The sequence below is a fragment of the Aulostomus chinensis genome, chromosome 22 (assembly GCF_037954235.1).
Source record: "Aulostomus chinensis isolate RoL2024-O1b breed Wild chromosome 22, RoL_Achi_v1.0, whole genome shotgun sequence".
NCBI classification, from domain to species: Eukaryota; Metazoa; Chordata; class Actinopteri; order Syngnathiformes; family Aulostomidae; genus Aulostomus; species Aulostomus chinensis.
Window position 1 is genome coordinate 1440001 of NC_141341.1, and position 17500 is coordinate 1457500.

The 17500-nt window shown below is 45.4% G+C and overlaps 2 protein-coding genes across 3 annotated transcripts in view; both read right to left on the reverse strand.

Moving 5' to 3' along the window:
- Positions 1 to 596: 596 nt before the first annotated feature.
- On the reverse strand, positions 597 to 4015 carry cart4 (cocaine- and amphetamine-regulated transcript 4). The gene is made up of 4 exons (XM_086193570.1): positions 3893 to 4015; positions 3653 to 3816; positions 2248 to 2331; positions 597 to 1377 (listed from the first exon to the last, which is right to left on the reverse strand). Exons 2-4 carry the CDS (start codon positions 3791 to 3793, stop codon positions 1270 to 1272), a joined length of 333 nt encoding a protein of 110 aa, XP_086049696.1. The 5' UTR covers positions 3794 to 3816; positions 3893 to 4015; the 3' UTR covers positions 597 to 1269.
- Positions 4016 to 9631: 5616 nt separating this feature from the next.
- Positions 9632 to 17500, reverse strand: part of LOC147240229 (uncharacterized) — an 8707-nt gene continuing 838 nt past the window's right edge. Inside the window, exons 2-5 of one of the 2 annotated variants that reach the window (XM_086193567.1) lie at positions 14612 to 14698; positions 14169 to 14344; positions 11739 to 11812; positions 9632 to 11345 (exon numbers count right to left, since the gene is read on the reverse strand). In XM_086193567.1, the coding sequence (XP_086049693.1) occupies positions 11342 to 11345; positions 11739 to 11812; positions 14169 to 14344; positions 14612 to 14698 (341 nt within the window). In that variant the 3' untranslated portion in view covers positions 9632 to 11341. Of the gene's footprint in view, positions 11346 to 11738; positions 11818 to 14168; positions 14345 to 14611; positions 14699 to 17500 lie in introns of both variants that reach the window. The other variant, XM_086193568.1, reaches the window with a different exon arrangement.

Here is a 17500-nt window from a genome sequence, read left to right on the forward strand (position 1 = left end):
TCGGTTCATGGTTGACCACTGGAACTCTGACTGAAACCATTTGAGAACAGACGCGAGGCTGACAAACCACTGCTCTCATATTCACTCATTTTGGATTTTATACGATTGTTGTATTTTACTTTGAAACTTTTCATCCTCTGTTCAGCTGCTGGTAAAACTCAGAGTATTGCAATGATCCGTATGACCTTTAGGGGGCAGAATCCTGGTGTATGTGGTGTTTTCTGTCCTGAACGTGTCACTTTTTTCCCATTTTTTTTTTGCAGGTGTGTCTTGATAAAAGTTACATCACAAACGACATCAAAATAAACCAAGTCGATTTGTTGTTGTTGTTTTTGTTAAACACACAAATTCTGATTTCATCTTCATCCAAACTGAAAATCCCACCCAGTGAGCTGGTGCTGTTCTTCTTTGGAAAAGTCATGTGACCACTCGCGTTCCATTACTTGCAGTTTCTTTCTTGATGCTAAAACTTTCCTGCTCTGTCACTTTGCTCCTGCGGCTGCCGAGCAGAGCGCTTGTGGAACCGCCTTGTCACCTGATCGAGTCCTCCAGGATCCTGACAGGAAACAGGAAGTCATCGGAGCCATGTGGCTTTATGAAGAATCTTTATTTAACAAAATAAATGAATCTGAAAACAGACACTGAAACTTCCACACAAACACAGAAACATGCAGACAGAAATAGCTGGCCGGGTGTTTGACAGTGTGTGTTCTTCTATACCCGTGAGGATCAGTTTAAAGGCGGAGTCACGCCAGGATCCTGTGACTACAGTGGCGTTCATCACATCAGCACAGTATGGATGGTTGATATAATTATTAATTGTCTAGCCTCCGTCTGGCTGCACAGACGGAGGCTCTGACCTCACACAGCCACGTTAGCGCTCGAGCACACAACATCTGGCTGCTTCCAGGTCAGCTGGTAACATCAGTTCCGTCTGTTCAGCCCTCGTTTCTCAGGAGGGTTTTGGGTCAGACCAGCCTTGAGTTGGAGACCACCCCCCCCCCCACACACACACACACACACACATACACACAGTAGCAACAGACACATTATATACCCAATTACCTACAGTAGCGTAGCTAGTAGCAAGTAGCTAGGCAGTTAGCAGTTAGCTCACCAGCTCCAAACAAATTACTTTTTTAAAACACAGACAAGTTTTGGTGGGACACTTTGTCAGCTCCTAACGGTTTATTGGTCTTTAGTTTCCAGTGAGGATGAAGATGAGGGACCCGGTTATGACGTCACAGGTAGAGAAGGACCACGGTGTGTTCAGTAGCAGCGCAGGAAGAAGGTGTTGCAGGCCGTTCCTCTCAGGCAGTCGCAGAGTCGGCCAATCCGAGGTCCGTGTTTCATCGCACACCTTTCGCCAACGTCGCACTGAGACAGACAGACAGGAGAACCAAGGTTCAGTAGCAGCAGCAGCTGCCGCAGCAGCGCCCTCTGCTGATATAACTGGTAAAACATATTAGATATCAATAGTTTCTCTCATTTGAAAGAAATACATTTCAACATTACTGTCTGTGTTGAGGAATATTTACAGGTTACACCACTTTTGCTTTATTTTCACCAAAACAACTAACAAAGTATTAAAAGCTGATCAAAACTCATAAGATACGTTCAGTACCGTTATGGATTTATTGTTCAGACTCTTGAGAGTCAGTGAGGTTTCAGGCTGGAGTCTAAAGCTTCTGAGACAGAGGAAGTCACTCTGGAGCGGCCAGGATTCAGCACAGCAGCCAGCTGACTGGAGCATTTCAGAGTGGCTTCGTCAGTTATTCTGTCGCAAGCTGAAGTGAAGAATAGGGTGAATAAAAGGCTTGAAATCAGGTGGTAACCTGTCAGTGGTAATAAGACGACCAAAATGTCGTTCTACTCCTGGGTCACTGCCTGAACCCCGGCCTCGAGGAAGCGAGCTCCCTCCAGCAGCTGTTTTGATCCTCACTAACACGATCCAGAAATGTCACTTCATAAAACCTTCCAATGAACTGTGACTTTAACCTGTTTTTAACATGTTAGACTGTGACAAGATAAACTACTGTGTGTGTTTTGTGCTGCACGTGTGAGGCTGGCTGCTAGCATGTTAGCATCCACTAATTTATGAGCTGGTTATTTCACTATGAGCTCATCCAAGGAGTTTCCGTTTGTCAGCAGGTTCACGCCAGTGAGATCAAAAAAATCGGAACGATTTTCATCAACACCACTAGAGTTTGATCAAGTGTGATTGACAGCTGTCAGTCATGGTCTCACCCGGGGGATGACGCTGGCTTTCTTCTCCACGGAGAGACCGACTCTGTTGTCGGTTTCATCCAGGAGACCCTGCAGAGCTTCAGCCTGAATACACACACACACACACACACACACACATGCACAATAATAACAACAATAATAATAATAACAATAACAACAATAATAACATCAACAACAATTATGATAATAATAATGATGACAATAATAATGATGATGATGACGTTAATAACAACAACAATAATAATAATAACAACAATAACAATAATAATAACAACGCCTTTCCAGGACGCTGCATCCTCAAGACCAACAATCATAAATCAGAAACTCCTTTGGTGTTGTTTAAGCTGCAGGATCCCGATCTGGACACAGAAAATAGAACTTCTTTGTTAGTTTATTAGATTTGTCATTTCTGTGAGTTTAAATTCCCATCCCACCCTCAGTCCGTGTAGATTCAAGGAGACCAGAACGACTGCTGGAGGTTTAATCAAAGTGTTACGTAATAAATGAGTCCATTTGTTCACTGTCAGAACCGTCAGAAGAAAGACTTGCTACAAAAGCCCAGATGAGCTTCCCGCGTCTTCCCTCCGCTGCTGGAAAACTCCTGAAACTCGTTTTTACCGTGGAGAAATCAGTTTATTTGGTAAACTCTGAACCTCTCCTGTCTCTTTAATTAGCGCCAGTGACTCGTTTGCCCCGTTGGGTTGAAATGATGATCAACGTCACCCAAACCTCATGTGACACTCAAATTCTCCCCTCAAACAACAGTCCTAAAATCTTAATGATTTATTGTTCCACACTCTTTAATTAGTTAGATTCTTGATTACATCGTCTCTGTCTGGCTACCTTGGCGTCTACAGGAACGTCTTGTGTTGCACAGCCAGCGTCGCTCATTCTGATTCCTTGAAACGTGAACATTTTAATCCAAAGCCCAGCACAGAACTGAGGCTGCTTCTCTTTCCTGCTGCAGTCCAGCTTTAGTTGTCGTTCGGACACAAAACACGACTTTGATTTCATATAAATTCACCATCTCACGACTTCAAACGTTTCACGCTTCAACACCAATCACGTTAATTGTTTCCTCCGTCACGACACGCCTGCTAATTTGTCAGTCTCTTCTTGATTGGTTGTAATTATCTGATGATCCATGATCAGTTCCACCTCAGCAGCTCTGACTGAGTTTATTGGGCACTGTCGCGACCTTCCTTATCTCATTTTACACACTTAAGTTTCCGCTTCACCGACATCAGCCACATCTTTCAGGGCTTCTGTGCGTTTCCTTTGCCGCCTCTCTTTATTTATTTTTATCGGTTCAAGGTTTGATCTTTTATCGCAGTTTCAACTCAAATGAACAGAAACCAACGTTGAATTAGAGCAGGAATGAATCTGTAGAGGCAGAGGTCCTCACCAGCTCTCCAGTTGTGAGTCCCAGGATCGGCTCGTCGGGTGCAGCCGGCAGTTGGCTGTCGGTCGACCTTTGACCCTGACACACCGACGTCAGCACAGACAGACAGACGGACAGGTAGATGACAGCTCGCACGCTCTCCATCGCCGAGACGAGACGGGTATCACCTGAAACATGGAGGGACACACATTTATTCGATCATCGACCACCTCAGAAGTAAAGTGACAAATAAAGACAACTCACAATAAAATGATTAGAGGTCCTTCAAGAGAATTAAAGAAACAGTCTGACGTCTTCTTTTCTTCTTCTTTGGTGTTTAATTACAACTCCAGACTTTGTTTCCTCAAGATTCTGTTCTTATTCTCCTCAGATTTATTTTGCTCTTCATCCGTCTCACTGTATTTATACTCTTGTCTCCTCCTCCTTCTCCTCCTCCTCCTCCTCCTCTTCACCCCCCCCCCCCCCGCTGTCATTATTCATGTATTCGACACATCCAGTCAGACGCTGAATGTGTTTTCCAGTGATGGATGATGCGCCTGTGTGGTTAATATTAAACAGGTCGACACACAGGTGTTTACATGGAAACATCCTCCAGACCAATGTGCTGTTGTTGCGCAGAGGTCAGAGGTCAAACTCTGACTCACCGCTGAGGAGAATGAAGCTCTCAGAGGTCAGTCGACCGCCAGTTCATCAGGTGATTAACGATGTCCCTGTTGGTCAAACAAAAACAGCCAGAAGTCTTCTGATTCTGAGGATGCTGAAATTAACGAGCTTCATTCAAAAGAAGTTTTTAAATCATTCCCAAAACCATGAATATCATGATCAGGAATCCAGTGATTTGTTTTGTAATTATTATTTGTTACATTTCTTTAACCTATTTTCATCTTTTGGTGATGTATTTAATGTGTTAGAGGACTAATAACAGAACCCTGAGGAACCTCACAAGAGTTGCCGACATTGTCAAAGGAACAGGAAGGTTGCCAGTGAGACGTGAACGTGACTCTTTCACTGGGTTTGTGACAAAGCTTTCGCACCGCTGACACCAAGGTCAAACTATGGCGACGAGGATGCAGCGGCCGCTCGACTTTACCGTTAATCGATTTGTTTCTGAATCAAACATTCGGTTTTTGATGTTTGAAGTCTCCACAAACATTTTTAACATTTTGTCTCTCTTGACACCGTGGTTGAGTTCTGTTTAGGCACGAACGTCACTCTGGCTTGTGGTCGTCATCTCACAGTGACGTCAGAGGGTTTGTTCGTTCGTCGACAGGTCGCAAAAATCTCGAGTTGATTGTTGTGGTCTGAGGCATCACAGCTCTTCAGCAGCAACAGTAAACCAGAGACTCAAACTTCACCAGACCTGAATATCAGAGCACAAAGACTCGAATCCTCTCGAGAAGTTTGTCCAGTAAAATAATCAGCAGCTTCTTTCTCCAACCACTGATTAAACTGCTTCCAGTCAGAGGTCAGAGGTCAGAGGTCAGAGGTCAGGCGCTGGGAAGGAAATAAATCCCCCACCATGCTCTGCAGCCGACCTCAGATCAAGACGGACATGTTCAATGATGACGCAGGAGAAAAGTTTCCGTGCCCTTTTCTGTGTCTGATTGGCATCGGGAGGCGACCTGCGAGCGAATGATGTCACCACACAGGCGGCTTTGATCGCAGCTCATTAACGGTGAAATGTCAGCCTGCTGCAGCAGCGTCTGCGTGACCAGTGGGACGCTCATATCAGCAGCTCCTCTCTCTCTGAGGGAGTTTCAGGTTCTAATAATCGTCCAACATGAAGTCATCAGTCTCGGGTCAGAACAGCACGAGTTTGTGATCCAGAAGATTCACGCCGATGAAAGGAGGCAGCATTCCCAGCACGCCAGCCTCGTGCTGCATCCCTGTCAGGTTATTCAAAATCTCTGACATTGTTCTTCGCTGCTTCTAGACAATAAAACCCAGACGTGGAGAGTTGATGCTGAATGTGACATCACAGGCGTGGATTATTCAGACGACGACCTTCCGCTCCGCTCGCCAGCGTTTGACCTCCACAAGACAAATGATCTGCACGGCAGATTTTATATATTTGATTCAGTGGGGAAAAACGCCTCTGAGACGCTTCTCGTGGGACATTAAACTTCTAACATCGACCCAGACGGGTCCTGAACGTGATCTCTCGCATGGGGGGGCAACGCCGTGTTTGCACCAAAACCACAGAGAAAAAACCCCAGAACTCAATAATTACAGGCAAAATAAATCCCCTCCCTGGTCGTTTTACTTTAATATCAAAGCTTGAGTTCATCCTGATGTAGAAAACAGGATTCAACGATTTGACCCAAGAGGTTCTCTGAACTGCTGTGGAATAAAAGCTCTTCAAAAAACGACATCAGGTGGCGTTCGTTGCCACGGAGACACAAAAACCTTGTTGCTTCCCAGGAGAAAAATCACCACCATTGATTTGTTTTCCAAACTGATGAAAGAATTCGAGGATTCAAGGTTTTCACTTTCACCGTCGCTCCGTCGCGTCCACTGCGACTTAAGAACTCAGAGATTTGAGCTCAGAGGAACGTAGAACAGCATCTTGATGGGTTCTGCTGGCCGGCCGGAGCTGCTATCAGCGGACAGCAGAGTTCCACTGAAGGTCACGGAGCCTGAATACCATCAAACACACTTTTCATCCTGTGAGTGTGTGTGTCTGTGTGTGTGAGAGTGTCTGTGTGAGTGAGTGTGTGAGTGTCTGTGTGTGTGTGTGTGTGTGTGTGTGTGTGAGTGTCTGTGTTAGTGTGTGTGTGAGTGAGTGTGTGACTGTCTGTGTGAGTGAGTGTGTCTGTGTGTGAGTGTGTGTCTGTGTGAGTGTGTGTGTGTGTGTGTGTGTGTGTGTGTGTGTGTGTGTGTGTGTGTGTGTGTGTGTGATGCTGAACTCTTCTGCTGGTGTCATGCATTAGCAGGGTAAGCAAATGTCTGGCTGATAGGAACAGGAACGCCATCAGAGTCTTTGTTTACGTGACTTTCAACATTCACCTCTAGATCGCAGACGCCGGCGCTTTAAATCAGGTGTCCCAAACTGTTCAGGCACCAAAACAAAGGTGCTACACCACAAACTGTTTCCATGTTTTTGAAGCATAGAAATGTTGCATGCATCCACCCTATATTATAGTTTAAGTTCTATTTGTATTTTTGTAACAGCAAAGCAACTCAGGACAGATTCTGAAAACCACTGAGGTCTCATGGTTTAGCGTCTGTTTCCACGGCGCTGTGCAGTACCTGAAACCAGGATCGTGGTTCATTGGTGAAGATGATCTTGATGAACTGAACCTGGAAGATCATCAACTTTTGTTCACCAGAGCTGATTTACTGGTTCAATCACCACAATCACATGGAGCGATCCTATTGGCTGTTGGGGGAGTAACCAGGAGATGAGCACTTCCTGTTGAGGGAGGAACCAGGAGATGACCACTGCCTGTAGGGGGAGGAACCAGGAGATGACCACTTCCTGTTGGGGGAGGAACCAGGAGATGACCACTTTCTGTTGGTGGGGGAACCAGGAGATGACCACTTCCTGTTGGGGGAGGAACCAGGAGATGACCACTTCCTGTTGGGGGAGGAACCAGGAGATGACCACTTCCTGTTGGTGGAGGAACCAGGAGATGACCACTTCCTGTTGGGGGAGGAACCAGGAGATGACCACTTCCTGTTGGTGGGGGAACCAGGAGATGACCACTTCCTGTTGGTGGAGGAACCAGGAGATGACCACTTCCTGTTGGGGGAGGAACCAGGAGATGACCACTTCCTGTTGGGGGAGGAACCAGGAGATGACCACTTCCTGTTGGTGGGGGAACCAGGAGATTTTTTTTAATTTAAATTTTTTTTTTAATTTATTAATAATTCTTTACATATAAACAATCAAGGCATAAAGTACACTCCATTCCATTGCATTGAAAACGGCAGGCAAATACAAAAAGTGAGGATAAGGTAAAAGGGTATATATAACCAGAGAATAGAAAAAATAAATAAAATAAAGTGGAGGGTGTCTTAGTCAGGGATAGAATACAACTCAAATAAAGCATTCAGTCTAAGGGCATTTCTTTCTGTCATCAGGGATAAAGATTTTTTATATGAATTAAACTCATTTTTCCAACTAGTGAAGTGGGGCTTGGTCTTGAGAAATTTACATTTGTGGATATAGTGTTTGCCATGAGTCAGTAGAGTGTTAATCAAAAAGTCCATGTTTTTCTCTTTTAATTGCAGTCCAATCTTAATAGATGTCCAAGTAAGGGGTTGTATATGTATCTGTTTAGATGACAACCAGTTTCGAAAATATAACCAAAATACAACAACAAAATCACAGAAAGTCACAGGGAACCAGGAGATGACCACTTCCTGTTGGGGGAGGAACCAGGAGATGACCACTTCCATGTGGGGGAGGAACCAGGAGATTACCACTTCCATGTGGGGGAGGAACCAGGAGATTACCACTTCCATGTGGGGGAGGAACCAGGAGATGACCACTTCCATGTGGGGGAGGAACCAGGAGATTACCACTTCCATGTGGGGGAGGAACCAGGAGATGACCACTTCCTGTTGGGGGAGGAACCAGGAGATTACCACTTCCATGTGGGGGAGGAACCAGGAGATGACCACTTCCTGTTGGGGGAGGAACCAGGAGATGACCACTTCCATGTGGGGGAGGAACCAGGAGATGACCACTTCCTGTTGGACTACAAACACACCTCCTCCCTGCTAACAGCTAACCTCCGCTAGCACCTCACGACCGCTGAATCGTGATGATGTCATTGGTAAATGTTCCAAGATGCTCCAAGAAACTCAAGAGTTTGTTTTAACAGGAAATATTGAAATATCACAAGCTGATGGATTGCTGACATCACTCCTGACGTTATTTGTCCTCATCTTTTGTCTGTTTTTTTTGGTCTTTATTAAACTAAACCTGCAGGCGGCCATTTTGCCATGATTCATGTTCCTTTCTAGGTTCAGACGATGAAACCGTCCGTCATGGGGAGGCGACGCCTTTCGTGCAGATTCCTCCTGGACTTAAAAATAAACGAAGAGCCCGAGGCGTCCGTCACCTTCAACACTCGCTGTGAGTCTGTCAGAGTTGTCGAAGCTAGCAGACACTTCCCATCACGATCAAAACACCGTCACACGCCGCCACCGTCGCCAGAAATAAACCACTTCAACAACTACTGAAGCCTCAGGCCTCTCACACTTTCTGCTCTCACGAGACCTGCAGCTCCACAGTGCCCCAGCGTGCCCTGGTCAACACCGGAGGCCATTACGGCTCTGAGATGAATGAGGACGCACATGACGTCTTCTTGAATGACAGCTGTCATCAAATAATCATAAGATACAGAACTGAAACACTCCAAAGCTGCACGATGACGGATGTTCCACGATGACGAGGCGTCCGGTTTCAGCTCGAAGGAAATTGTTGCCTCAAATGTCAAAATAAAAAGTTTCTAACATGAGTGACACGTGCGGGACGCCCTCTAGTGGCCACAGTGCTCATGAGGCGGCAGAGGAGGAAATCTGGTGATTATAAAGCCCCTTTCACACAAAGATCCCAGTAAATTCCTGGGATGATCTCCCAGACATCACTAATGCTATTCATTACTCAGAGCTGCTTTCCAGAACATTCCTGGCTCATGACTGCTCACACAAGACGTGCAAATTGGTGGGCGGGGCAAGACATCCTGTGGAGGTCGGCAGTACAAGTTTCCCAGCAATCCTCCTGCTCTCGTTCATACTTCAGCCCCTCAGCCTGCTCCCTGTAGGGCTGAGGGGCTGAAGGTGCAACTTCCACAGAATAACCCCTCCTGGCTCTCCTTCACACTTACAGGGAAAATACTGGAACATTCCAGGAAAGGTTCAGAGTGTTCACACACACTCAACCGCCACTAGTTTACATCCTGATGACCAGACAAGAACGCCACTACGTTTCACCTTTGTCATGTTATTTATTTCACAGTTCAACATGAATAAAAACAGAAAGTGACTTTAATTATTCGGCAGCGAGTTTCTGGAAACGTCATGGCAACGGCTACGTGGTCACTGTCTCGCTGGAAAATAGTTGAAAACTTACAGGAACACATCAACATTCAGGGAACGTCATCGTCCCCATGAGGAGACGAGGGAGACGCTTCTCCAGATCTGAGGCACCAGCAGGTCCCTTTACAAACCAGGGTGAAGGGAAAAACCCCTGCCTTTTATTCTGAGACCAGCGCTTCCTCCGCTTTTGAAAAACATAAACCAGCACAGCAGAGTTTTTATTTACACTCAGGTTTGTTCTTTTATTCATTTTATTTTCCTCCAAATACAAACTGAAACACAAGAAACTCAGAAGTGCTGCAGGGTTAGGAGCCGAAGCGCTGACGGGAGATTCACACCAGACGAACCCTGGTGTCAGACGTTGTACAAAGGTGACGGAACACAGAAACAGTCAGGGTTTGTGGGTCTGGGTGGAGGGAAGTGTGACATCTTGTAGTTTCCATCTGTCGGCGTGAGCTGACGGAGCTTCACCAGCAGGAGTCGATGTTCATCCACTGGCGACTGAAACGCGGGACCATGAGGCGGAGGTCGGTTCGTGTCCGAGTTGCTTTACAGAGGGAAGACGGCAAACTTCAGCCCAGCAGGATGAACTGAAGCGAGCAAGTCATGTGACTCAGATTAGAAGTGTGGAGCTTCGTGATCTTAATCAGCGAGTTCGGCCACCAACGGAGCTTCACTTCCTTCTTATCCTCAAAACCACCATTTTTCCTTCATTCTGTTTTTATCACGACTCTTTTACGTTTGTGTGACATCAACTTTTTAATTTGTTTCAACAATTCTTTCAGGAGAAACCTGTTCAAACACCAAAGCCAAAGAAACAAAATGAAATACATTTTTCTGGAAGGTTTATGATAAATTTCGGCTCCTTGCTAAACATGCTAATCATGCTACCCCCCCCCCCCCCCCTTCACTCGCTCAAGACTTCCATGGGGTTTTCATCCCTGTTGATCTGCCATGAAGTGACAGACGTTTTACTCCTTGAAACAACTCGCGGAGCAGAATCAGCTTTTAGAAACTTGATCTTCAGCCTTGAGTTGAACGAACAGCTTCAGATTCTCCAGTCCTGACCAGCACTTTGGAGATTTGTCATGATTTCAGCGAAGGAAACCGGATCTGTGTTTGTTTCTTGAATGTAAAAGAGTTGTGATATGCGCTCCTATCAGTATTTACATGTCTGACGTGGGTTCGGCTCGATGAAACATATTTGCTGAAACTCTCCCGTTCTCAGCAGGGTCTTCCTGTGACTCAAGAGTTCCTACCAGCAGTGATGTCACAGCAGACGGAAAACACAACGCTCGCCTTCACAAAAAAGCATTGATTGATTAAAATAATCTGTTTAATTAAGAGTTTGTTCCTCTTTCATCCGTGAACTTTCTGGCGTTTAAGCACGACCTCCAGCTCCGGGAGGTCGTGGCAGCGCCGCACGTCCGTACTCATTCATATGCGTATCATCGTCTCTTTCATTCATAGAAAAATGTGAAAAATAATGTCTGATCATTTTTTGAGTGTTTTTATAGATTTAGTCTCTCTGTGATTGGACGTCCACCTGCTGCTGCGACCGAGGCGTTCATGACTGGAAGTTCGCTGGGGTGATGCTGACTCCTCCCACTGCAGATCAGGTGGTTCAGGGATCTGTGAACGGGATCAACTGGAACAGGAACACACAGATGGTTTAAGACTCAACAACGGGCCTCCAAACCAACATATTCAAGAGGAAAGGAAGACGCCCACTGTCCTTCCTTTTGAGAACACGAAGTCTCGTTAAAAAAGTGGATTCGGTAAAACTGTTTTAATGCAGGTGAAGACATCGCTTTGAGGCGTCTTTCTCCTCTCCTGAAACTTCTCAGAAATTTAAAAGAAAAAAATCCCTCTATTCATGTTTTTGTTTAACTTTATCCTCTTTTGTTCAGGGTTGTTTTCCTGTCTGAAATAATTCAAGACATGTTTTTAGACATTTTGGACCTCTCAATGTGTGAGATCAGTGAGACGGTGTCTCCCCCTGCTGGACAGACATGTTACTGACTCCATCAGTGCGACTCACCTGCTGAGCTCCTTTGCTCTTATAGATTTTGTCGCAGCTGCTGGACAACCAGAATCATCCAGACGAGTCTCCTGCTGTCCTGCAGCAAGAAAAGATGATGTCACACTGAACGCTGGATGCGCCGCACGAGCATCACGGGGTCATAAACTCCCCCAAACCTCCACTTCCTCTGTGAAACAACAGATCATGAGGCTTCATGGTTCAGTCTACACTCTGCTGCTGTACATCCGCCAGGTCAAATATTTACTCTCACGTGGACAAATCACACCTGTGGACACATCACACCTGTGGACCAATCACACCTGTGGACACATCACACCTGTGGACCAATCACACCTGTGGACACATCACACCTGTGGACCAATCACACCTGTGGACCAATCACACCTGTGGACACATCACACCTGTGGACACATCACACCTGTGGACACATCACACCTGTGGACACATCACACCTGTGGACAAACCGGATCTTATTCTATTGCATGTCATGCTGTTTTCAAAGCAGCTAATTTAGTTTTGTATGCTGCAAAGATCCACACAGAACAATGAAAACAGCAGTTTAGCACTCAGCAAAGGTTGAACAGTTAATCACATGTTAAATACCTGTTAATCACATGTCAATCACATGTTAATCACATGTTAATTGCAGCCTGAAACTTCAGGCTCCACTGGAGGACAGGAACTACAACTCTGAATTAAGGGAGGTCCTAATGAACGCAGCATTCCAGTCAGCCGCCACCGCCTGGCTCCATTATGGTTTATTAACCTCCGGCAGCAGAAAACAAACGTGACTTACAGAGCAGTTGTTGTCTCTGCTGGTTGCCTGGTGATGTCATAGTGACCACAACTATTCTTTTAAACTGAATACTATTAGCATGCTAACAGTCACACTGAAGCCAGAGCCACATGCAGCACGTCAACGTCACGGTTCCAGATTTATGCGTCAATCACATCCAGGTTCACATGTACGAAATAAAACGTAGATCGATGTTAATTCGCTGAGCCGGCAGTCGCAGTATTTACAGGATACACACGTATGCGCTTAGAATGACACAAACTGCAACTGGCTAAACTGCTTATTCACAGTGTTCACAAACGAGCTAATTAGCATTTTAACTGTAGGTTGTGAGATATTGAACATCTTCCTCCCTTAAAGCTTCAGTTTTCAATAAATCATGAATTTCAAAAACAGTTCATGTTTCTTCCTTTTCCTTTATGTCTTTAAACAGCTAGTAGTTCTAACTAAGATGTGCGTGGCTCAGGGGAAATGCTAAAGCTAGCATACTGACTAGCTGCAACAGTCCCATCTGCATGCTAATGTTAGCTAATTAGCATGTTGTCACACCAGTAAAGAGTGTCAGATGCATGTTAACACTTTTATTAGTAAGTCAGCATTAGCATGACAACATGTAGCATGTTAGCATATCAACATGGCTACCTGGGGTCTTCTTCCACAGCATGCAAACACACTTCCTTCACTTCAAACATTCAGTTCACTCCCTGAACTTTCTCCCTCGTGAACTGGAGTTTTATCTTCAGCAAAAGAAACATTTGTTGTCTGATTTAGGGTTGAAGTGAACTCAGAGACTCGAGCATCTGTGGTTCACATCCAGACCACAAACCTCCCAACGGTTAAATCTTCTGCTGTTTACTTGAGCGCTGTGAAACATGTCGAATACACGCGCGACACTCAAACCTGCGGTCCCTGCATTTATGGGAACCGAATGAACACATCTGCTCGACAGATTAGATTAGTAGTTACTGCTTGTTTTGCCACTCTGGAGGATCAAATCAATCTGCGTGAACTTGGATCATTTTATTTATTTCATCAAGTTATGATCGGACCTTCTGCTCTACATCTCTAGTCTGAATCAAAGATCTAACACGTGTGTCTCTTGTGTCTTATATAAGCGCTGCGCTTGTTTGACACTGGTGGAGATCACATTTACATTAATGGAAAGCAGCTGGAGAGACACACACACACACACACACACACACACACACACACACACACACACACACAGAAGCCAGCTGCCCCTCACTGTGTAGAATTGGCAGTAACGGATTTCAATACCCTGCAAAAAGTTGTCTCAATCATCTTTCCATCCCGTCTGTTTCTGTCAATATTAAATCCTCCTCATATTTTAATTCTGTTGTTTGGTAACAATTCTGCTCTGATGTCTCTTTTTCTGTTCCTCAAATGTACTGTAGTCGCTGTTTGGAACCAACGTGACCGTTTTCTTGTCAGTAAGTCCAGAATGTCCTCTTTAGCTCCCACCTGCCTGACACATACAAATGTGTCTGCAGCCTGAGTTCACTAAGCCCTTCACTCAGACTCGCAGGATCACACGATCAGGCTGTAAACATTCGTCCTGACTTAATAACCAGTCATCATAATTATAGTCGATAGGGAATCTGATGTGTTACCAGACAAACTGGGAGCGATGCAGAGTTTTTAATTTCAACTCTGCCCCTCTCTGTGGTTCCTGGGGTGGTTGCCATGGTAACGTGAACTTCCTCCTCCGTTTCCTCCTCGTCCGGTGGGTCAGTGAATGCGTCGCTGTCTTTCAGGAACTTTTCCAGGTCGTCATTGCTTGTGTTACCTGCAATGCGTTGTGTAGAATATGATACAAAACTAAACTGTAACATCCAAAGAAGATTAATTCAAGTCATTCTGTGAAAAAAGAGACAAATATTTACGTTAAAACAAGGCTAAAAATGACAGAGAATACAAATACGATCAAATCAAACACTTGTGTTCTAAGGAATGAGACTAAATCATAAAATACATGAGAGATGGAACTCTTGACAAACTCTTTGAAACACAAAAGCAAACACTAGCAGAGCTAAAGCTAAAGCTAACGTCTTACTATAGAAGCTGTAGTCGAACGTGGCATTGTAGTCGGAGTCGTAGTCCGGGATGGACGTGGCGTCTTCATAGTACTGAGCTTTAGAACCTGCACACACAACGCCAAGATGCTGATGAGACACAACGCAACACTCGCATGTTATGCAAGCAGTTTCCCTCTCCCTCCACTTTATGTGCTAAGCTAGGCTATCAGTTGTTATCTCGTTAGTACGTGGTGGCACATCAACCAATTCAAAAGATCCAGAAAAACCTTGTATAAAAAATCAGTCATCAGAAATGGAATCCAAAGCTGAATGAAGCAAACAGATTTGAGGCAACAAACTTTACTCCAGGGCCCACGAGTAAGACAAACACGGCGCTGAAGTCCTGGAATAAATCCAAAGCAAACTTGTACTTTGGACCGAAACCCTGTTTTTCCTGACTCTAGATTGTCTGGTTTGTATTTGTAGGGTTAAGTTTCTACAGAGTTAATGGATGGGGGTACGAAATGCACCCAGACTGACATGGCTAGCATGATTGATGGGCTGATTAACTAGCATGTTAACCACTGTTAGCATAACTAGTGTTAGCATGAGTGGCTTCATCAATGGCAGGACTATCAGCCCACAATGAGATTGGCTCACATTCAATAGATTTTAGCCTTTCCAGCTCTTTCCTTCGTGCTAAGCTAGGCTAAAGACATCCTGTAACACCTGGAAATAAAACGTCTGGAGTCGTTGGAGAACCTCTCCCGCATCTCCACACTGGGGCGTGTTGGTCTTTGTCTTTGGTCTCTGCAGGTTTTCATTGTTTTAGAACAGAGTGTCTGTTGTCTGAAGCATCTGTGGAGGTTAAACCCAGCTGCTTTTATTCAGCCGACGTTGAGAAACCGCCGATCAAACACAACCAGATGAAAATGACCATTCCCATTTCCGACGCAACTTCACAAACAATACTTGTGCTATAATCTGGCAAAACGTGGGACGACCTCGTCTGAAAACACGACAGGCATTTAAAATAAGTTTTTTCAAAAATTCCAATTAAAAGTCCAATCCCCCATGTTTTCCTTTCGCACGCCACTTGAGTCGTCATTTCCTTTCATTTCCTTTATGAGGACGATAAACATGAAAGTAATACTTCACCCACAAAGTGTAGTTTTGCTACAATGCAGCTCTTAGGGTTTAGCAGGCTATCAGCGCTATGGAAGCACAGCAGGTAAACACAAAGGCTCCAGAAACTCAGAGCCAGGAAAGTCAGGCTGAATTAAATCACCTGACATGTGACGGCAGGAAGGTGACCGCACAACTCACGTGTGACATCATCAGCTTGGAGTAAGACTGTGGGACTTTTAGGCCAATTAGAGGTTTTTACTTGTGGAAATGTTTCAGCGCTCCAGGATCATGGAATTATTAACAGAGAAGAAGAAGAAGAAGAAGATATGACAACACACGAAGACGCCAAGAGATAAATAACCTCATTAGTGTAAATATTACAAGTCATGACAGCGGCTCGAAACAGTTTCCGACTGATGGGAAACTCTTATCCCTGAAGATTTACCTCCTCCTCCTCCTCCTCCTCGTGTGTGTGTGTGTGTGTGTGTTCCTGGTGTTCATCAGTGCTGTCAGTTGGCTCCAGCCCTCTGATAAGCACAGCATGTCGACAGGCCTCTTCAAAGACGCCCTGATAACTGTTGAATTATTCCAAAACTCTATAAACGGGAATCAGTTAAAAGGAGAAAACGGCACCAAAGCAAAGACGGCGACCTCGTTGATTGTTGTCAGGCATTCATGTCCACTTCCTGGTTTGTAGAGAATAAACGAGGCTTCGTAATACGGCCAGTGGTTAGAGCATGTAGCGATTAATGAGCAAATGATGCTCCTTATGGATCATCGTTGTCATGGTAACAGGGGATTCAGCCTCCGCGGTCTTGTCCCATCTTCACCGTGGTTAGGACAGCAGGACTCCAGCTCCATCACATCGAGTCTCTGACCTGGACTCGTCAGCTGCTGGCTTGTCGTGGTGGTGTCGTCCAGGAGTCTGACGGCATGATGTTGTGTGTTGTGTTTCGGGGGCGGTGGGGGGGGGGGGTGTTCTTGGCCTCAAGTGCAAAAGCAGCTAACACCTGGAGAAGTGGAACCTCAGAACCTCAAGCCACTGCAACTGCTGTTACTTCCTGTTTCCTTCACTGACCGTTAGCTCGTCATCACCTCGACCACTTCACCAGAACAATGAACCGTTAGCTTAGACCCTTTGGCCCCTCTGGCAGCACGACTATGACGAGTCCCATCTAAGCTAGCCAAGGTTCCCAAAGTAGGGGCCAGGGCCCCCTGGTGGGCAGCAGATCATTTTCAGAAATCAGGAAAAAGATTTGTAATGTTTAGACCGTCGGCGCTTGTCTGCGTGCTACATTTTCACTCCTCGATCATCTCTGGGGACCCTGGAGTCACGAGTCTCCAGGGTCCTGAGCTGAACAGTTGAGTTGACCTCAGCTCAGGAAACCGTGCTGACTGAAAGTTACACAGACCTCCGAATGTGTCTCCACTCTGATGGTTTAACTCTCAAACAGCTAATAAACATTAAGTTCACACACACGCACACACACACAGAGTGGGCTTGATGGGAAAGGAGAGGGCGGACTGATAATTTGTACTGAGAAGGAAGTGTGTCATCACTAACAGCCTGTCAATCATGGAGCTTCTTCCCACTGTGAATAATCATAATGAAAACCAGGTGACACACACACACACGCACGCACACACACACACACACACACACACACACGCACGCACACACAGAGTTTAATTACGTTCATTTCCTGACCTACTGGAACTAAACTTTCAGGACTTACATCACGGAGCCCCACAGATTTATGACCCCACAACTTGAGGACGGCCGCCAGTAAATCAGCTCT

What these genes read in the sequence shown, in the direction of transcription:
- cart4 (XM_086193570.1), bottom strand. Translation starts at nt 3,793, where the DNA reads ATGGAGAGCGTGCGAGCTGTCATCTACCTGTCCGTCTGTCTGTCTGTG. An exon ending in GACTCACAACTGGAGAGCTG is followed by an intron (nt 2,332 to 3,652) that starts GTGAGGACCTCT and finishes GTGTGTATTCAG; the next exon opens with GCTGAAGCTCTGCAGGGTCT. An exon ending in AAGCCAGCGTCATCCCCCGG is followed by an intron (nt 1,378 to 2,247) that starts GTGAGACCATGA and finishes TGTCTGTCTCAG; the next exon opens with TGCGACGTTGGCGAAAGGTG.